The following is an 18,055-nucleotide window of genomic DNA, read 5'->3' as shown; positions in this document are numbered from 1 at the left end:
TCTCCACAGTCCATTTGTGCAGCTGAGAGCAGCATATTGCACTTGTCTCTCCTGAATGGCTGCCTCCACTAATCAGGTCACCTCTCCAATTTGGTGAATCAAAATTAAGTCGAAGATCTTAAAAGCAACAACAAGAAAATGGATGCCAAACAAAATCTAAACCTGTAAACCCATGATCCAAAGAAAAAGAACTTTAAAATATTCTTGGAAAGGAGTACCTGTCTGCATTTATATACTCAAAGGATGTACTAAATATATAGTATTCTACATATTAAAAATACAGGAGTATAAACTTCCCCCTATATGAATCTCAAGACATGGAGTACCCATTTAGGTGAACAATCTTTTTCTACTGGCATACAGATGAGAGGAGGAATAAGGGACCAAAATTCAGGAAGAGGCTTCTCTACAAAGTTATGCTGGAATTTAAAAGCCTGCAAATATAAAGTGAAAGAAGGGATCGTGAATAATTTATCCTAGAGTAAGTGTCCACATTTGAAATGATTCAGAAATAGCTCGGTCTGGAGTAACAAGCCCCTAAATGAAATATCAAGGGTTTTTATCGAGATCTCTCATGAATCTAAATCTTTTATGGTAATTTCCAGCTTGGAGGCTGTAAAACAGGACAGAAAATCTACACACAAAAACAATACCGAAATTCAGCTGCCCTTCCCCTTCCTCCCAAAGCTCGTCTCCTAAAGCTTCTCTCACATTAGCAGCTCTTTGTAAGGAATGAGAGAGAGAGCTATTAGAGGAGAGACATAACCCAGCATTTAATCCACAATGGGAAGAAGGAAAGAAATGAGAAGTAAACTTGTATTCAATATTGTGCAGAAGGAGCTCAGCCCTGGATAAGCATACAGAGCTATTTTAGAGGTACTGTTTTACTCCTAACTTCTGCTGTGGGCCTAATTTTCAACCTGAATGTTATTCTGATGCTCTTTAAGATTAAAGTACATTACTGCCTATTTTTCTGCTGATGCCTAAACTTGAAAAGCTATATAATGTCTTCTCTTTTCAACAAGTGAGCTCAACTGAATCCCACACTCGAGCTCCCTCAAGGGAGCTCACAAGAAGAGGCAGCACCCCAGTGTTACTCTCCAATATTATGCATAAGGTCACATGTCATTTAGAAAGCTCATGCTCATGTCTTCACTGTCTTTGCTATCAGGACACTTTTGCGTCACTAATCTGGGTGCCACCAGACAGTGTCAATTCTCTCTCCATCTCTGTCTTTCTGCCAGCTTCTTTTTTGTCCGTTTAGACCATACACTTGTGCAGTGTGTGCACAACACCTAGCATAACGCAGCACACAGAAACCTCTCTGTTACAACAAACATGCAGACCTGCACTACCAGAACCAATGACGCTTACAGTTTTGCATCCTGTGGTTAGTTGACTACATGGTACAACCTCAGTTGAAGTTTCTCCTGTGCCTGGGACATTAGCCATCACACACCAATGCCCTCAACTCGCTCTCTGCCCTTGCCTCCCCTCCTGTGGACTCTTCAGCATCTTTTCCCTCACTCCCAGTTTGAGGGTGGCTATCAGCCAGCACACTTATTTTGGGAAGAAAACAGAAGACACAGCCAGTCAGGCACAGTGTCCGTTGCTGCATGAGTCCACCTAAAAATGATATGCTGCAACTGAAGAGTTCCCTGTTTTATCAGAAACCTTCAAGAAGACTAGGGAAGCCAACTGAGATTGAGAGAGTCTTGACTGGAAACAAAATATTTGAAATGTATTTGATCAAGAACAAAAAAAGACTAAAAATAGCCAAAAGAGGAAGAATAACACCACATCCCCTGAGTTTTCCCAGTATTACAAGCTTTTGTTCTTTAAACCGTTTGCTGAACAGATGGAGTCTGGCAAGAAAACCTACCCCTGCAGAGCGACACTGCAGCCTACCTGTGTAAACCACTTTGCGCCTGACGGTCAGATTGACATGACCTTGTTTGGCTGCCTGTTGCATAAGCTGGACGACAAGCTGGTGCGATTTCCCGACAACAGGCGTCCCATCCACGCAGATCAGTTCATCACCTGATCTCAGGCGGCCGTCAGCATCAGCAGCACCCAGTGGTACAATGTGACCAATGTAAATCTGATGAATTAGCAGAAATAGGAGAAAGGAAAGAAAGAAAGAAAGAAAGAAAGAAAAAAAAAAACAGTGATAAATGAGAACTAGCTCAACAGCCAGCTGGAAGCAAGGGGCACTGGTAGTTAGACCCAATTTAGTAGGGAGATTGTTGACAAATGTCTGCTGGTCAGGAAAGTTGCTCCTGTGAAAGCAGCTCCATGTGAATATAGCTACATCGTGAAATCGTAATAAATGGACATCTTGATTCTTTTGGTGGTCCATTCACTCTAATGACAGTTAGCCTTGGGAAATGTGTTCAACCAGACAGTGACCAGAGAGGAAGATGGTTAAAAGTACTGAGGGTCATGTCAGGGAGGCTGAGATTGAGGTATCCTTTCAGTTGCCTCTAGGGTTTACAAGCTCCATACCATGCGACTGTCCACTAACTCAGTCTTGGTTTATCTTCAGCAAGTTCTGTGGAGTTACTCTAACATGAGAGGAATTCATGGCCTCTCTTTCCATAAATGAGCAAAACAATTTTGGCAGGGAAATATGTGGAAATGTATGCTGCCACTACGTAGCTTTGACCTGTGCAGCACATGAAAGACCACGTGTTTTTAGCCTGACACCTTCCACAGGCACTGGATTTATGGTAAAGAAGTTAAGCGAATTCAAGGAGGGAATTGAGCAAATAGAAAACCTGACACTCTAAGATCAAAATGCTTGCAAATCTGACTAGGATTTCCTCAGTGTCCTGACAATTTCAGTCCTGTGTGTTTTCATTTGGGCTATCACAAAAACAGGGAATAGCAGGGGAAGCCAAACCCATTTCAGTTATGGGAGTTTGGGTTTGTCTTTTGGAGGGAGGGTGGGGAGGAGTTGCGGGATGTAAATACACAGCCCACTGGTTATTTGAATAGAGATGCCATGGCGTAGTTCTGCACATCTGTACATGCTACTGCTGTGATTCTGGAAGATGTCGTGAGTTAAAACAAGACCACTTCTAGATGTACTCACAGGTTCTCCAGGCTCATTTCCACCTAGAATCCTAAATCCAAAACCGGTTTCCTTTCTCCATAGAAAGATATCCTGCTCTTGGTAATCTGGAACTGAAGGGAAAGAAGGAAAACTATGATTTTTAATCAAAACCCCACACCTTTATACCCAAATCAGGACTACTCTGACGTATTGTAGAGGGATCTGCTGCACAATTTTACTCTTTAAATGAGGCAATCTTGAATTTTTAGACATAATTAAGAACATTTATAGGTTTAAATACTAAAGGCTTATTATTTAAATCACTACTAAAAATTATACAGTGTTTTCTACTTTCTAGGTGTCTAATTGTGACTTACCATTTGTTTATCACTGTAATATTTCCTTCCATCAATATTAGCATCATTACCCAGTGCAAGAGCCTCTTCCAAATCATCAATAAATAAATGTGTACAACAGAGAATCACTCTGCCAGAAACAATACAGCTGCCTCCTCTTTCATGGGAGACAAAAGAGCCACTTGTTATTACTTCTACTGTTTAATTAACTTTCAGAAGCATAGTTTGCTATCTCTCTACTGACTCTGCTTTAAATAACTATGGGACAGATCCCCAGGTGGTGTAAAACAGAAGGGCTCCACTGAAAGCAAAGCAGCTCTCCTGACTCTCACTTGCTTGTGTACGGGCTCTGTAAAAACTGAACAGACAAAACCGGCTGGAAACATAAAAAAGCTCAACCTTACCTACTCATTAGTATGGAACACCTGCAAGGTTTTTACAATGAATATTACATACAGTGAAGTACTAACCTTGAAGTGTGGTTGAACAGTAATGTTTTATATTAACTTATTCATGCTTGCTTTCATCCCTTTTTAAAAATGCAAAATTAATTGCTAACATTAAATCATATCAGAAGACAACTTCAGGTTCATTTAATATTTATTGGTTAGTATCTGTAACATTGACTAATTTTGTAATGATCCCCTCCCAAAATTTATAATTAATTATAAAAAAGCTGTTCCTTTACAAGTCAGCTGCCTAGATCTTTAGTAAAGAAACCAAAGTATATCATTCAGGAATGCAATTTCAGTAAGTGCATACTCAGATATGGGATGCAACATGTTAATCTAGCTTTCTCTATCTATGAGCAGATAAACTGGTTGTTTTCCATTGACATCAGTGAGTGTCAGACTGGGCCCTAATTGCATTTTACACTGTCGGTGCCTGTTGTGCAAAGGTTTGGGTCTAGTCATCTGGTGCTTTTCAATGTTGAGACTTTCGGCTAGCTCTGATGCTCTCTCCTCAATGACTCAACAGGTTTAAAATATAATATGAATTTAAGACTGGGAATATTAAAAATTAAAAGAACAGGTGAGTGCTAAGGCACAGATATCTGCTTTGACATTTTCATTCAAACTGGTTTATAGCCATTGGTTTTATATATCATATTTTCACATTTTGATTACTTGCAGTTATAAACTAAGCTTAAGACCCGTGCACATTACCTTGCTGGACTAGAGGCTAATTTTTGTCCTGATACAACTACAGAATAATCAGGTGATGAACACGCTGGAGGTCTGCGTGTTCCACCATACAGACGTGCGGCACAACAGCAGAACTTAGACAACGAATTAATTGGTGTTTGTCACTGCCTTCAGCGAGGGGGAGCGTGAAGAGCAGACGCATTTGGAAGCATCTCTCCAGCACTTCGCAGGCTTTTTTGGCAAAGGCTGGCCCCAACCAATTAATACCGCATGTTGGATCTGTCAGAGGCAAAATGACTTCTGCAGAGAGCTTCAGCGTGGACCTGTTTCCTCGGCATCTCTCAACACCTTCCCATTTGTCAACCCTCCAGTCTCACTGAACGATGCCTTATGTTCCTGGTTCGGGTACCAGCTAGCCAATTAACAGCCGCTGGAGACAACAGCAAGCCGAGATGTAACGGCGGTGTCGAACCAAAGCAACAAAAAAAGACAAGTCTATACCAAAAGAAGCAAGTTCATTCATGTAATGCTCCTTCCACTGGAAGGATTACAGAGAGGTGAAACACAGATACAACAAACATACAGACACACACATTTACACAGCGTGAGTACAAACCAAACGAAACTCCTTTTACCGCTTTTTGCATCAGCTCTGCAGTATGGTGATTCACTGGCACAGCCCAGAAAACCCCATCCACCTCTGTGCTGCCATACAGCTGAGGTGGGACCCCCTGCGGCTCTCCATACTGGAGAATTATTTTAGGTTCTCCATTATTCAATAGTGCTTTAGAGGAGCCACTTTCCTTAATTAAAGAGAAAATTCCATGGTGGTGCTGAAACTCTGTGGAAAATGAATGAAAAATGGCCTCCAGAGGAGTCTCTCATTGCATCTTTGCACCTTGACCTGATCTCAAACATGTCTGACTCTTTCTGAAAAAACGTGTACATAGCCCAAATGGGTAAAACTTGCCAGTCTGCTCGTCCTGAATTAAACCAGACCATGTGGAGAGCGTCGCAAAAGTGGTAAGAGTTCTGCTGGGGCCGTGAGGAGGAATGGAAGGACAGGTGAGTGCCACAGCCCCGTCAACAAGCCACGTGGGCAAACTCGTGAATGAAACAGGAACATGATACCCCCCCACCGCCGCCTACAAAATCCGCCGCTAGCCAGCACACAGTAAAGCAAGTACTTTGCACCTTCGTGGCTAACCTTGGTGTACGGCCCTGCCAGACTCCCTTGGTGATGAAGAGCCCCCCGCCACAGAGCAGCAATGACACCAGAACAAGACATCACAAGACACAGATACATTCTCGGCACAGTCTTACATTCTCCAAAACTCGTGGAATTGATTTCTCTCTCTCTCTCACCCTTGCTCAGTCCAGTTGCAGGCGAAGGTGACATAGCTGTAATATTAATTTTACAATTTTGCAAAGCTTAATGTATCTGCTTTCTTGTTAGTTCATTTAATTAATTTTCATCATGTTAGGCTTTCATGCATAAATTGCTAAGGTTATAGCTACTATGGATTACGACATACTAGCTTTCACAATCTATTTGCACATGGCTGTGTACATGTGGATATATAATACGCTCACGCATACGAATTTATACAATTATGCACATGCATGCAGGTATAGTTGAAGAACTCTTTTTTCTCCTCAGAGGAAGAATCTCTTTGAGAACACCTTAAAAATACTTTTCTACAAAAAAATTTCCACCATCATGACACAGTTAGTTTTCCACATGGAAATATCTTTTTCTAACGTTAAAAGAAATTCTAAATACATGGTGATGAACAATGAACACAGTGCTTAATTAGAGGTCACTTTAATCAAACTTTCCTATATAAACTTTAACAATTATCTTACATGTTATATATAAAAAAATTCTGCCCAGGGTGATATCAGGTTCAACAAAAGATGGATTCAGAAATAATCAGTATGAGTTTGCTTTAGTCACTAGCTCATTTGAGGCAGCAGCACTTTCAATGACTCATAGCTTGGCAAAGTACAAAAGTTTTAAGGTCCAGTTTCAGCAAAGTATATAAGGACAAGTCTGAAATTAAGAGTGAATAGTCTCACTGAAGCTGATGGAGAGTTTCAGTGTTGAAAAGTCCTGTGATTTAGTCATAAATCCCATGAGATTCCATATTTGCAGGGAAGTCCTGTTTTCTAAACTATCCCACTGCAGGAGAATTCCAGTTTTTCTGTCTTTTCCTTTTAATCAACTGTTCTGGTGGCATGGAAATCTTCCGAAAGATGGCTTCAGCATGTTCTCAACAAGATGACCAAGTTCTGCCACCGAGGTTTGGGGAAGGCGCGATGCCTCGACTGAGCCAAGGACCAGGCTGGTGCCAGATGAACACCAGCAAAGTCTGCCCACGACCCAGCTCCGTAACAGCTCAGCAGCCTCTGCTCCTCGCGCAACGTGCTGCAAGTACTGTGGTCTTTTTTAGCGAGACATTCTCTAAGGGCATGGACACATCTGTGTACCCAAGTGTATGACTGCAACTGTCTGTCTCCTATTAATATAATAAAAGGACATAACTCTACCAAGGGGCTTTTACTAACTATCATCTTTAAAGTCAGTCTGATTAGAAAGCAGCTGCAATTTCCTGAGAGTATTTTTCTTTTCTATTTTAGGGAGAAAGTATCTAATGTTTGGTATCATTGTGCAAATATTTTTAATTCTATGTAATTGCTGGTGAGTGAACACTACACACTGGGGTCAAGACTTGTTCGTATTATTTTAATTAGATTTGGGGAGAGAAAATCCTACCAAATAAATAATGTGCCTGAAAATAAAATTCAAATATTAACAATAACTTAGAATATTTTAAAAGCTTTAAAAATTATCTATCGTGTTCTGCTTTACTTTTAATGAAATGCTTAAGCCCTTCAAAGGGATTCATTAACACATCTGCAATTCAGATTAATTCATTTTGTCATTGCTGTTTTGACAGATGGCCATATGTAGGATATGGTATTTTGCAAAGCAATCAGGCCACATGAGAAAAATTTGACAACAGATTGCATTACTCTTTAAGGAAGTTTAATAATACGTTGAAAAATAAAAAGCATATTATAAAAATATATTTTCAATAAAACAGTGCGAGATTTCAGAATTGCGGTTCTGTGATAAACTATTCAATTGCTGTTTCTCTTGCCAAGTGCTCTTCACGTATGTCATTCCTGGATCTTGGAACCACTTCAGTGTTTAAACCTTAAGAGTTTGTCCTTCTCTCTGATTCATGTACACAACTCCCACTAGCAGCAATGAGCTACCCATAAAGAGGAGCTCAGGCAGCTAAAACTCAGCACCAGCAAAGAGTGCATTTGTTATCGCCACCAAATGATCTGTTTTCAGATTCACTCAACACAAAGCCGGCTATTCTCAAAAGTCTTAATCCAGCAAAGAATTGCGACTCTGGGCCAGATTGCAGCAGAGCATTTGAGCTCAGCCTTAGCCTTAAAGCATCCAAGTCCCTTTGGGTTTACAGCTTGAAAATAAGCTTCCTTGGACTGGAGCCCAAGCACTCAGCACCTTGCAGGCCTGATCCCCTCACCCAGGGGAGCTGCATGTGAAGGAACTTTAGCCTGTATTTGTTGAATAAAGTTGCAGTTCTCATCTGCTGCCACTCAACCAGACACAGTTATGGAGCCATTGCTTAGCTTTGCATTATTAATTCTAGCTTAATTTTTCTTCTTTTTTTTTTCTTCCCCTAAACAGGCAACATCTGTGGCTCTCCTCCGCAGAATCTGAGTATTTCCTGATACTAAGATGCATTGCGTAAATAAAAAAATACATGCTTTTACAAAGTTATGGGTTATCCGGTGCTTTTGAACCAAATTCTGCCCTACCAATGGCTTCAGTGAGACAAGTCACATAAGTCAAATATAGTCTTTTTTTATGAAATACTGATCCAAAGAATACTCAAAGAAAGGAAGAACATATTTTACCAATTCGGAAAAATTAAAATGTTGCCTGTGTGCTTTCTGTGTCTACATTATTATTATTAATGTTGATAACAGTGGGATGCACTCCCAGTGAAAAGGCAGTAGGTGGTCATTATAGATTCAGTACTTAGAAACATCCTGGAGACGATGTATTCATATATTGAATGAAACCTCTTTATATTATTACTTTTAGATGAAAAAAAATTCTGTCTGGGCTGGGGCTAATGAATTAATCTTTTGGTGTCGACTGCACTTGAAAAATTGCACTATATTCTCTTTATACTCAACATTTCACAAATGGGATGAAATAAAACACTGAAGATGATCTAATGCTCTAAAATTCTGTCTTTTTTAACTTCATAATATACTTCAACACAAAGGGTTGTTGCTGTTTTTCAGTCCACTTGTCAGGGATTCAAAACCCTGCCTCTCAAAAGAACATTTTATAATCCTTTTCAGGTTTATTAAAATTTAAGGCCACGAATCAACAGAGAGCGAGCCCCGGACTGGGCAGCAGGAAGAGCTGGGAAAGCTGAGCTGGGGCTCCTCGGGTAGCGGGGGCTTCTAGGACCCACCAAAAGCCCCAGTCACAGGATGCATCAGCCAATCTCAGCACTGGCACTGGGGTGGCATCCTCCTGCTGCCCATCAGGTATGCATTCAGTTCCGCTCACGTCTTCATCAGAAGGATGCAGAGAGAGTCACACCTAGCACCCAAAGCTATGGATGTCATGGGAGAGCACCCAAAGCCAAGGGGAATGGGTGCTCAAGCAAAGAAGAAAGCAATGATATGACTGCATCACCGCCAGCCGAAGGAGGCACTGGAGTTAAACGGAACTGCAGCTGGGTAAAAACACGAAGAACAGCAGATGTGGAGCAGACAGACAGCGAAACTGGAGGCGCAGGGATCGGTTTCTCCCATCCCACAGTCTGTGGCACTCCATGTCAGCAGAGCTCCCTAAGAGTGGTCCGAGAGCCACACAGCTGGTGCTTGGGCAACACTGGGAAGTGTCTCAAAGGGATGATTCACATTCATAACAGAGCAGCCACCAATTACCCACTTTTCGTGCAGACCAAACACAGGGAAAGAAACATGGTGGCTCACCTCAAGTTCTCAGGGCAGAAGAGGCGCCGGGTTTCAGCTGTGAACCACAGTCTCCATTTATGAGACTAGGGAGAGGGATGAAAGGTCAGGGCTTGGTGAGGGAAGGAGCAAGAGCTGACCACTGACCTCTAAATAAAATCACCAGTCACACTTTGGGATCAGACCACGACAGGAGACAGAGCATGTCCAACTGCCTTTTTCTCTTAGACTATATCTTTCCTGATTTTCTTCACCTTTCATTAGGCGCAGCAAAGCCATGTCACTAGGTAAGAATGCAGGTTAATCCTCAGGGAATGCGTTTCACTCCAGCTTAGGGTCAGAAATTCATAGGCTCTTGGACACTTCTAGCAGCACGTGCTTACAAGGAGCCATGACCATATTACACTTCTGCCATTCTCCAAAATCTCTATCTATGAAACCAAAAAATCCCAGAAAACACTTTCCTGGGAAGGAAATGGCAATGGGACAAAAAGGTGGTAGAAAAGCACTGATGTTCAAACAGGCAGGTCTCATCTGGTAGAAGAGGCAGGAGATAAGAATTGAAGCATTAGAAGAGGATCAACCGCGCTACAGAGATGCTGGACCACGGAAAGGTGGGACAGGGAAGCCGAAGGGGCGTAGCAGATCCCAGTCTAGCAAAAGGCCAAAGCAGAGAGGATTGCGGCACAGGGAGAGATGGGGTGTGGGAAACCAGCAGGTCAAGAGACAGTGAAAAGGCCTCTGGAAGGGCTCTAATCACAGACAAGGATAAAACCTCTACAAGACACCTGCAGCCATTGAGGAAAGAGGGAGGATTTAGCACATGGTGTTGGAGGTGGACAAAGAAGGGCAACTGCCTGCCTGTGCACTTCAGGATTTCTCTGGCTCAGCCTCAGGTTTTATCGGGAAAGACAGGCAGGAGTTAAGGCTGCTAAGCTGATACTAATGACTAATTAGTATGAGTTAAACAGTTAATTAGAAATTAGCTAAGTAGCTGCAGGGCATCAGAAGCAATGCGAGCACAGTGCCTATGGGAACCACGTGAGCTGAGCAAGGGTGATGCCGGTGCCATGGGACAGCCTCAGCCTCGTCCCTCCAGGCAGAAGGAGAAGCAGCTCTGCCCGCAGCTGCAGGGCTGAAGCGTCACTGTCCCTCAGCTCTTGCCCCTTTTCCCTATTCCAACGAGATGCACGTGCAAGTTCTGTCACTGCACTTCTCCGTAGATCAGCTTGACCTGGCCCGAGAGCCTGCAGGGTCAGTACACCTAATCCCTGGGAAGGGAAGGAAGCAGCGCACAGAAGCTGAGACACCTACAAACTGCATTGCTGAGACATTCAATCCGAAGAGATGCATCTTCAGCCAAGAAGCTGTGACTCATGATTTAATTTTTCCGGGACATAAGATTTCGAAGTGATTCATTTGGTCAGAAAAAAACAGTCCTACCATTTTTCATTCGGGGGTAATGTTCATTTCATACTGGTTTTACCAATTTCCAGTTAGCACAATAAAATGAAACTCCAGGAGATACTCTTGCAGCACCAAGACTTTGAAGCTCCCTTTTCTGTAACTAAAGTAACTGTTGCTTTTGAAAATGAACCTAATACCCTAACTCTTTCTTTAAGAAGCTTTTACAGATTCGATCATCTTCAGCAGTGTAGTTAAAGCAAAGCCAGCATGTTTATTTTGTTTGCAGAGAAGAAACTGATTGAAACCATATTTATAGTCTTGGAGCAGAGTCAAAGCCCAGCTGAACTATTAGCCAAGTGTGCAGATTATTAATTGCCATAAAAGCCACTTACAATATGCATTTGATATCTGTATTGTTAAAGTGTCCACTCTGGTCAAAGTAAAATGGCTCAGCTGGATTTTCTCCTCCCCAGGGTGAGACTGGAAAGCATCTGATATGAATTTCAGCAAACTAAATACTTTCCCTCCTTACTGAAATTGCTATGCATATCAGACAATGAGTCTTAACCTCAAAAAAGAGTTTAGGATCTGGACAACAAACTTGGAAATTCTCCTTCAGCCTAATTTAAAAGCAACATTAAAAAATAGGGGAAAAGGTGGTCTTTAATTTTAAAGGGATTTTTGGAATTAAGCTTTGGTCTAAGTGCCTTTTCCTAGAGATGATCTAAATTCATTCCTCATCAGAGAGGAAACTGCATCTCTATCAAGTAGATATCATTGACAGATACCAAATTAACAAACTGAAGCCTTATATTTTCAACATAATCTAAAAGATTCAGTTCTTTGCAAAGAAAATATACAGAGAGCAGCTGCCAGAGCCGTAGCCTTAGCAACCACACCTGCTTCATACTCACGTCGGCTTTCATACATGCTCCTGGACTGGGCCCAGATTTTGAATGGATCTGGCTTTTTCTGCCCAGAACTGTCCGGTTGATCCGCAGCCGGTGCCTCCGCGGCAGTGTAGTCCGGCAGCACCTGCGTGCTGTGAACGGGGGAAGCGGTGTGCCCGCTGCGGTGGCTGGAGACGCTATGCTGAGAACTGTTTTGGCTGTCTTTCCTTTCAAGTGGTTGCTGTATGGAAGAAAGCGAGTGGAAAGAGAGAGAACAGACGGTTATTGGTCTTTGAGTGGGTGTTTTCCATCAATTTTTCTCCCTTCTTTGATCAGGGTTTCTGCATGCACATAAGTAAGTGTATAAATCACAGTTTTGCTGCCACCAGTTAATGCTGGGTACAGTTAAATTCCCTGATGACAGATTTTGATAGGCAGACTGACAGAAAGAGATATGCAAAACAAAGTCATTTATCATAAAAAAAATATGTAGTTCTCCATCTCACACACAAAACAAATCTAAATCTCATTATAGGTTACTAGTTTTAGTGCACTTATTTTTTCCTACATTAAGGCAGAAAAACTCAACAACCTTCTACTCAGATAACATTAGGGTCTAACTTGAGCCTGCAAGAAAAAGGAAAAACTACTAAATTTCACTGTGGAAACTTAACCAGTCCCTCTGAAACAGATGCAAGCACAGCCCTTACTATGAAAGATCACTTCTCCTCTGCAGCTCTTGCAACCCCCACATCACAAGTGGGTGGACAACAGAGTACCACTTTCACGTCTCTGCTTCCCAGAGCATCCACAGGATTACAGCAGACCTTTACAGTGAAAATGACTATTTGCAGTTTGATTTCCTTGTTTTAATTAAGCATATTAAAGCAGGAAAAAATACGTCCGCCTAAATTCAAGGCTTATTCAAAAGCAGTATGTCAAGAGCTCTGTCTGCTCAATATTTAGCTAAGCAGGGTACATAATTCTTAACTCAAATTCACAATGGTGTGCTCAAATGAAGCACAAGTCACATATGCATTGCCAGGATTTGTACTACTCGGTATGCAGCAAAATCCTCCCTCAACAAGAGCTCCCCAAACTGTGCAGCAAATGCTTTTTAATGCTCTTTTGAGATGATCTTGGGTTGGCATCAAGGTCGAGTCCAGTCTCCCACCTGCTCCGGCACAGGGAACTGGCACGTTCCCGCGGCTGCTGTGATGCAGAGGGTGGCCGGAAAAAGAGCATCCTACAGGTTGTTTTTACAACATCCACAATTTCCTGGCTAAAAGAGGTCAGCCGCTTGTATCAGGAAACCTCAGACAAAAAATTAAAGCCTCCTGCTGGCAGGGGGTACCCGAAAACATTGCAACAGGAGTCTCTGCTTTCAGGGACTTCTCCACAGAAAACTAAGCAGGGGTTGGGAGAAAAGCCAGCAGCAAGCACAGCGCACGGGGGGCTGAAGCGCACACAGGTCTGGGGACCCTCTCCTTTACTCTGAATGAGAAACCCCAGGCGGCCAATGCTCCGTCATAGCAGGGCTGAATTAATTACAGAGGAGAAAGTTACCATATGAAAGTGCCCTCTTTTTGAGTCTTAAAAATAATATATTTTTTTTTTTTAAGTTGCACAAATTTTTAGGTTTACACGGAGAAAAAAAACCAGCTCCAACAGCGCAAATGACTTTGACCTCTCAGCCTTACATTTGAGTTGTTGATCCACTACCAGCATTTTTTTAAATGACATCTCGATCGACTAGAATGTGAAATTGCCTTTGTCCTTTAAAGCAATTTTGAACAAAGCATATGTGCTGTGATTACTCATCTGCAGACTTTCAAATACAAATATCTGAACCAATTTCAAACATTTTTAGCTTTTTAAGTGGTAAAAGAAGCTAATTCACATGCAGCCCTTCAGTTTTTAAATGAAGCAGTTTTAAAACATCTATGCTGTGGATAATCACTCCTTTGTAATTTAAAAATAAAAAAAAAAAGAAAAAACACTTTACCACTCTCATTCCAGCAATCTGGATTGTTTTGTGTGTTTGGCCAAACTACTAAAATAACTACAAGCATCCTGTGAAACTTCAGGCCAATCTCACTGGAAATAGCTGGTTTACAGAAGTTGGAGTTCAGGGACTAAAATATGAAGCTTTATTCAGCCCTTGGGGAAATGTTGAGAACTCTCTGAAAACTTTCTGATTTAAAAAGAAACAAAGTTTGAACTTTAAAAAGTGTTGTCACTTTATGATATGAAAGATCTAAATATTGAACAAACTATGAATTCTGTTTCATATTTGGGTTGCAAATGGAAGTGTCAGCACATCTCAAGCAAAACCACCTCTAATTAAACTAGAGTTGCAATTGCAAATACACAGACATTTTGCAAGAAATAGGGGAAAACGTCTTCAGAGGGACAGTTGTTTTTCCAAACAATAACTCCTTTAAAAAGGCTGAAACATCTCTACTTAGGAGTTGAAGAGGGGGGGCAGAGAAAGGGGAACACAATCATGGAAAACATGAATATATGTAATTAAATTAATTAAAGACAATATTAATTAACTTTCACATCACCAGATGAGGCCAAAAAGGTTTGAGGCCAAACTTTTACACGTGCTGTAGCAGCTTCAGCACATCGTCATCATCAGGACTTGCAGGGGTCTGACCACCCTGCTCTCCACGGCGCTCCTGCAATGGGGACTGCCCAGATGAAGAAGTTTTTGCCTTGGTGCAAAGGCGGAGCTTTCCCAAGAGCTCTGAGCTGACGATATGCCAAGGAAAGGATGGTTTCTCTATTCCCTGCCTTGTTCCAACTTTGGGGCCAATCCTCCTGGGTCCGGGTCTGACTGCCTGACTCACTCAGCTCACACACGGGCAGGAAAGCAGATAAATCGGGGCCAGACTGTTTCATGACAGACCACTCCAGAGCGGGCGGTTCAGACCTCATCCTGAGATGCTGATCCTGTTTTTCAGTGCAAAGTAAAGCAGATCAGCTGAATCGTGTTGACTTCTGGCAGTAGCTACCAGACCATGGGGACTGAACTACCCAAGTCAGCAAGAGTCTATGGTCTTCTCCAGAGTTGTGTATAAGCATAAATAGCTTGTCAGAAAGACTCTTGACCAAAAGTGCCTAGAAATCAAGACTATGATGACTACCTTGAGTCCATTTAGGCAGACTGCACACTTAAACACAGGTGATGGGAAAAAACAATCACCTTGGTACTATATTACAGCCATGACAAAATAAATACGTAGATAGCTGGAGCTTCTCGTGCCCTACCCAAGCCTCAGGTCTGAGATGCATGGCCTGTGCCATGCATCAGCTTCCCTATGCCCTTGCTGAAACTTCACAGTGCTCATCCTGCAAAACGTAAGATGAAGAAAACATACTATTGGGAAGAAAGCCTTTTCTAGCTGCCCTTTCCCCACTGGTGAGGTTAAGAGGAACGTCAGCATGGCTCAGCTTTCCGAGTGCAGCTGTGGAGGCAATTGCTGCAAAAGAGGGGACAGCAGCGGTCAGGGTTTGGGCATACATCAGCCTTCCAGGATTTCTTCCCTCCAGCGTGCAATCCCATTCTCAGCCACAGGCACTCCATTTGCTGACCTGAAAGGCAGCTTCTCCCTCAGCAGAGAGGCTGAGTGAGCCCACACTGAGCACTACATTGTCCTCTGATTACGGGGAGGGAAGAAAACAGCAAAGGCGATGTGAGCCAGGGAGCTTGAAGCTGTTGTGCTTCAAAAGGAGACAGGAGGAAAACTGCTTACAAAAGTCTCCAAGCGCCTGGAAAATGCTACAGATACCCACATAGCAGAGACCAGTTTGTCATTCATGCTAAATGAAAGAGTAATTAAATGTTACTTTGTACAGTGACTGCTAAAACAACCGAGGCCCATGACACGGCTGAGAGGTGGCTGCAGGCAGAAGATGGGACACTAATTATTAGCAGCAGTTGTGAATGTCTGTGTCAGGCAGAGAGAAACCCGCAGCAGAAGAGGCGACGGTGGCAGGGAGCATGTCCTGCAGCACGAACGGACACCAAAGCTTTTTGGCATGGGATTCTCCAGGCATTAAACTGCAAGAGAGAAGAGTTGCTGTGGTTTCCTCCCACTGCATTTCAAGGTGGGGGGGGAAAAATGGTCTCTGAATGAAGAGGGATATGTTGTACAAACACTCATGCTATGGAACCTACTTCTCCTGACAAAAACAGGACATCAGCAGAGCCCCATGTGCTGCCTATCCACCTGAAATAGGTGGCAAGCCCCTTGTCAGGGACAGGCTGCGCATAGGAATTGCATTTTTTGGCCACAATTCAGCTATGCTGACGGTGTATTTATTTACGCTCAAAAGAAAAATTAGATTTTTGGAAGAGCTTAGCACTCTTTTTCTCCTGCAGTGAGCCTGTCTTCTGATGATCTAGCTGCAGATTTTGTGATCTAGAGCATTTCGGAGAAGCTGGTCCTGGCAGCAACAGCAAACTGAGCTGGAAATGGGAATCTTTGCCCCCTTGTGGAGTATTTTGATGCAAGCAACATGGGGGGAAAAAAAAAGAAAGAAAAAAAAAGTTTGTTTTCATCCCTGTTATACCAGGATAACTGCAGGGGAAATTGCTATACTAGAGAACTTGCACACTGAAAATGTATATCCCCAGATGGTCAATACAAAAATATTACCCATTTTCATCTAAAGGAGAATCAATTGGAAACTGGAAACAAACAAGTAACACCGAGAGCTGCTGTAAGCATATCCTTGGTGGGGGGAAAGGGGAAAGAAAAGACTTGGAAGTGCCAGTCCCATGTACGGCCGCAAACTTTTTTTTTACTAATTTGGCTCTTCCACCAAGGTTGAAAAACTCTCCTTAAAAACTGAGAAAAAGAGCAAAGCTCATCAGAAGATATACACAGGCTGAAAAATACAGCCCAGGAAGACTGAGCTCAAGGCAGAAATATATTCCCAGATGGTGTCACAGCCCCAGCACTAACAAACCTCTCCAAGGGGCTAAAACACCTCCTCCCAGCCGGGAGGTATCCAACAGCCTGAAGTCGGCCGTTCGGGAATATGGGATTGGGGCTGATAGCTAAAAATAGGGCTTGGTTGAGAAAGAGACAGCTGTTGGCAGTAATTCGGGAATGTGTCTGGGCTCTGGGAAAGGATACGAGGTAACAAGAGAGGGCTTGCCACTGCGCTGAGCAAAGCAGAAGAGGACGGAGACCTGAGCTCGTGTTTTCCCTGATGCAGCAGAAGAAACAAAGAACGAGCACAAGTTAAGTCTGGGCCAACTGCTCCCGTCTTGGATGTAGATTGTCCTCTAACCGCAGCGAATTTATTAATCAAGGAATGCTGGAAAACATTCCCTCTGCGCCAGGCAAAGGGAGCGGGGGAAACGGGCAGCACGTTCAACCCAAGCCCCGCAGCCAGCCGTGCGGCGCTGGGGACAGCCCGCGGGCACACCGCTCAGCTGGCAGTGCCCGCATTCACCCAACGGCTGCAAGTGCAGCAATCCATCCCTGGGAGATGCTGGGCAGGGCAAGAGAGATGGCATCCCAGCCGGGGAGCATGCCGGTGCGGCAGGCCTGGCTCTCCCCTGCCAGGACAAGAGCAAGTGGGAATCTTCACCGAGCACCAGCCCTGCAACTAAATCGAGGAAAGAAGGTGTTAAGCAATACCGCTGCTTTTACGCTTCTGACCATCGCCTCGGCCACAAGAGCTCTGGTGTTGGTGTAAATCCATCCCAGACAGCCCTGAGGACAGTTTCCTCCTCTGCATACGGGTGCCCAAAGGCGCTTTGCTCCAGGTTTCCATGCTCAACCCCTGCACATCACCGATGCCGGGGAATGAAGGAGCGGCTGTGCCGGCTCCGACGTGCTCTGCTCTGCCTCTCCGAGCAGCAGTCGGTCATTAAAGCTGCCGCACAATGCGGCAGTGTAAAACATCGCTGCTAATTGCCGATGCAAAAGATCCGGTGTGCAGGCAGAGGGAATAGGAGGCTCTGCTTTTTGTGAATCCTGCGCTTCAGAGGCAACAGCACCGCCTAGGGCCGTAGTAAAAATTACTGGAGGGACCCTAAAGCAAGCGAGAGGAGTTCAGGAGAAGCACGCGAGGGAATGGGACTGCTATCCCAGGGCTGACCGGCTCCTCAAAGCAAACAGTCGGGAGGTATCTGCTGTTGCA

The 18,055-nt window shown here is 43.4% G+C and overlaps 1 protein-coding gene across 23 annotated transcripts in view; it reads right to left on the bottom strand.

Moving 5' to 3' along the window:
* MAGI1 (membrane associated guanylate kinase, WW and PDZ domain containing 1) overlaps positions 1–18,055 on the bottom strand; it is a 362,679-nt gene that overhangs the window by 19,529 nt on the left and 325,095 nt on the right. For 17 of the 23 annotated variants that reach the window (XM_072875929.1, XM_072875931.1, XM_072875932.1 and 14 more), the window contains 4 exons: positions 11,915–12,131; positions 5,880–5,957; positions 3,095–3,186; positions 1,909–2,101 (listed from right to left, as the gene is read on the bottom strand). In XM_072875929.1, the coding sequence (XP_072732030.1) occupies positions 1,909–2,101; positions 3,095–3,186; positions 5,880–5,957; positions 11,915–12,131 (580 nt within the window). The remainder of the gene's footprint in view (positions 1–1,908; positions 2,102–3,094; positions 3,187–5,879; positions 5,958–11,914; positions 12,132–18,055) is intronic. The other 6 variants (XM_072875935.1, XM_072875949.1, XM_072875940.1 and 3 more) reach the window with 2 other exon arrangements.

The sequence above is a fragment of the Ciconia boyciana genome, chromosome 11 (genome assembly GCF_034638445.1).
Source record: "Ciconia boyciana chromosome 11, ASM3463844v1, whole genome shotgun sequence".
In the NCBI taxonomy this organism is placed as follows: domain Eukaryota; kingdom Metazoa; phylum Chordata; class Aves; order Ciconiiformes; family Ciconiidae; genus Ciconia; species Ciconia boyciana.
The sequence above is the reverse complement of the archived record's forward strand: the minus strand, read 5'-3'. Positions and strand labels throughout refer to the sequence as shown.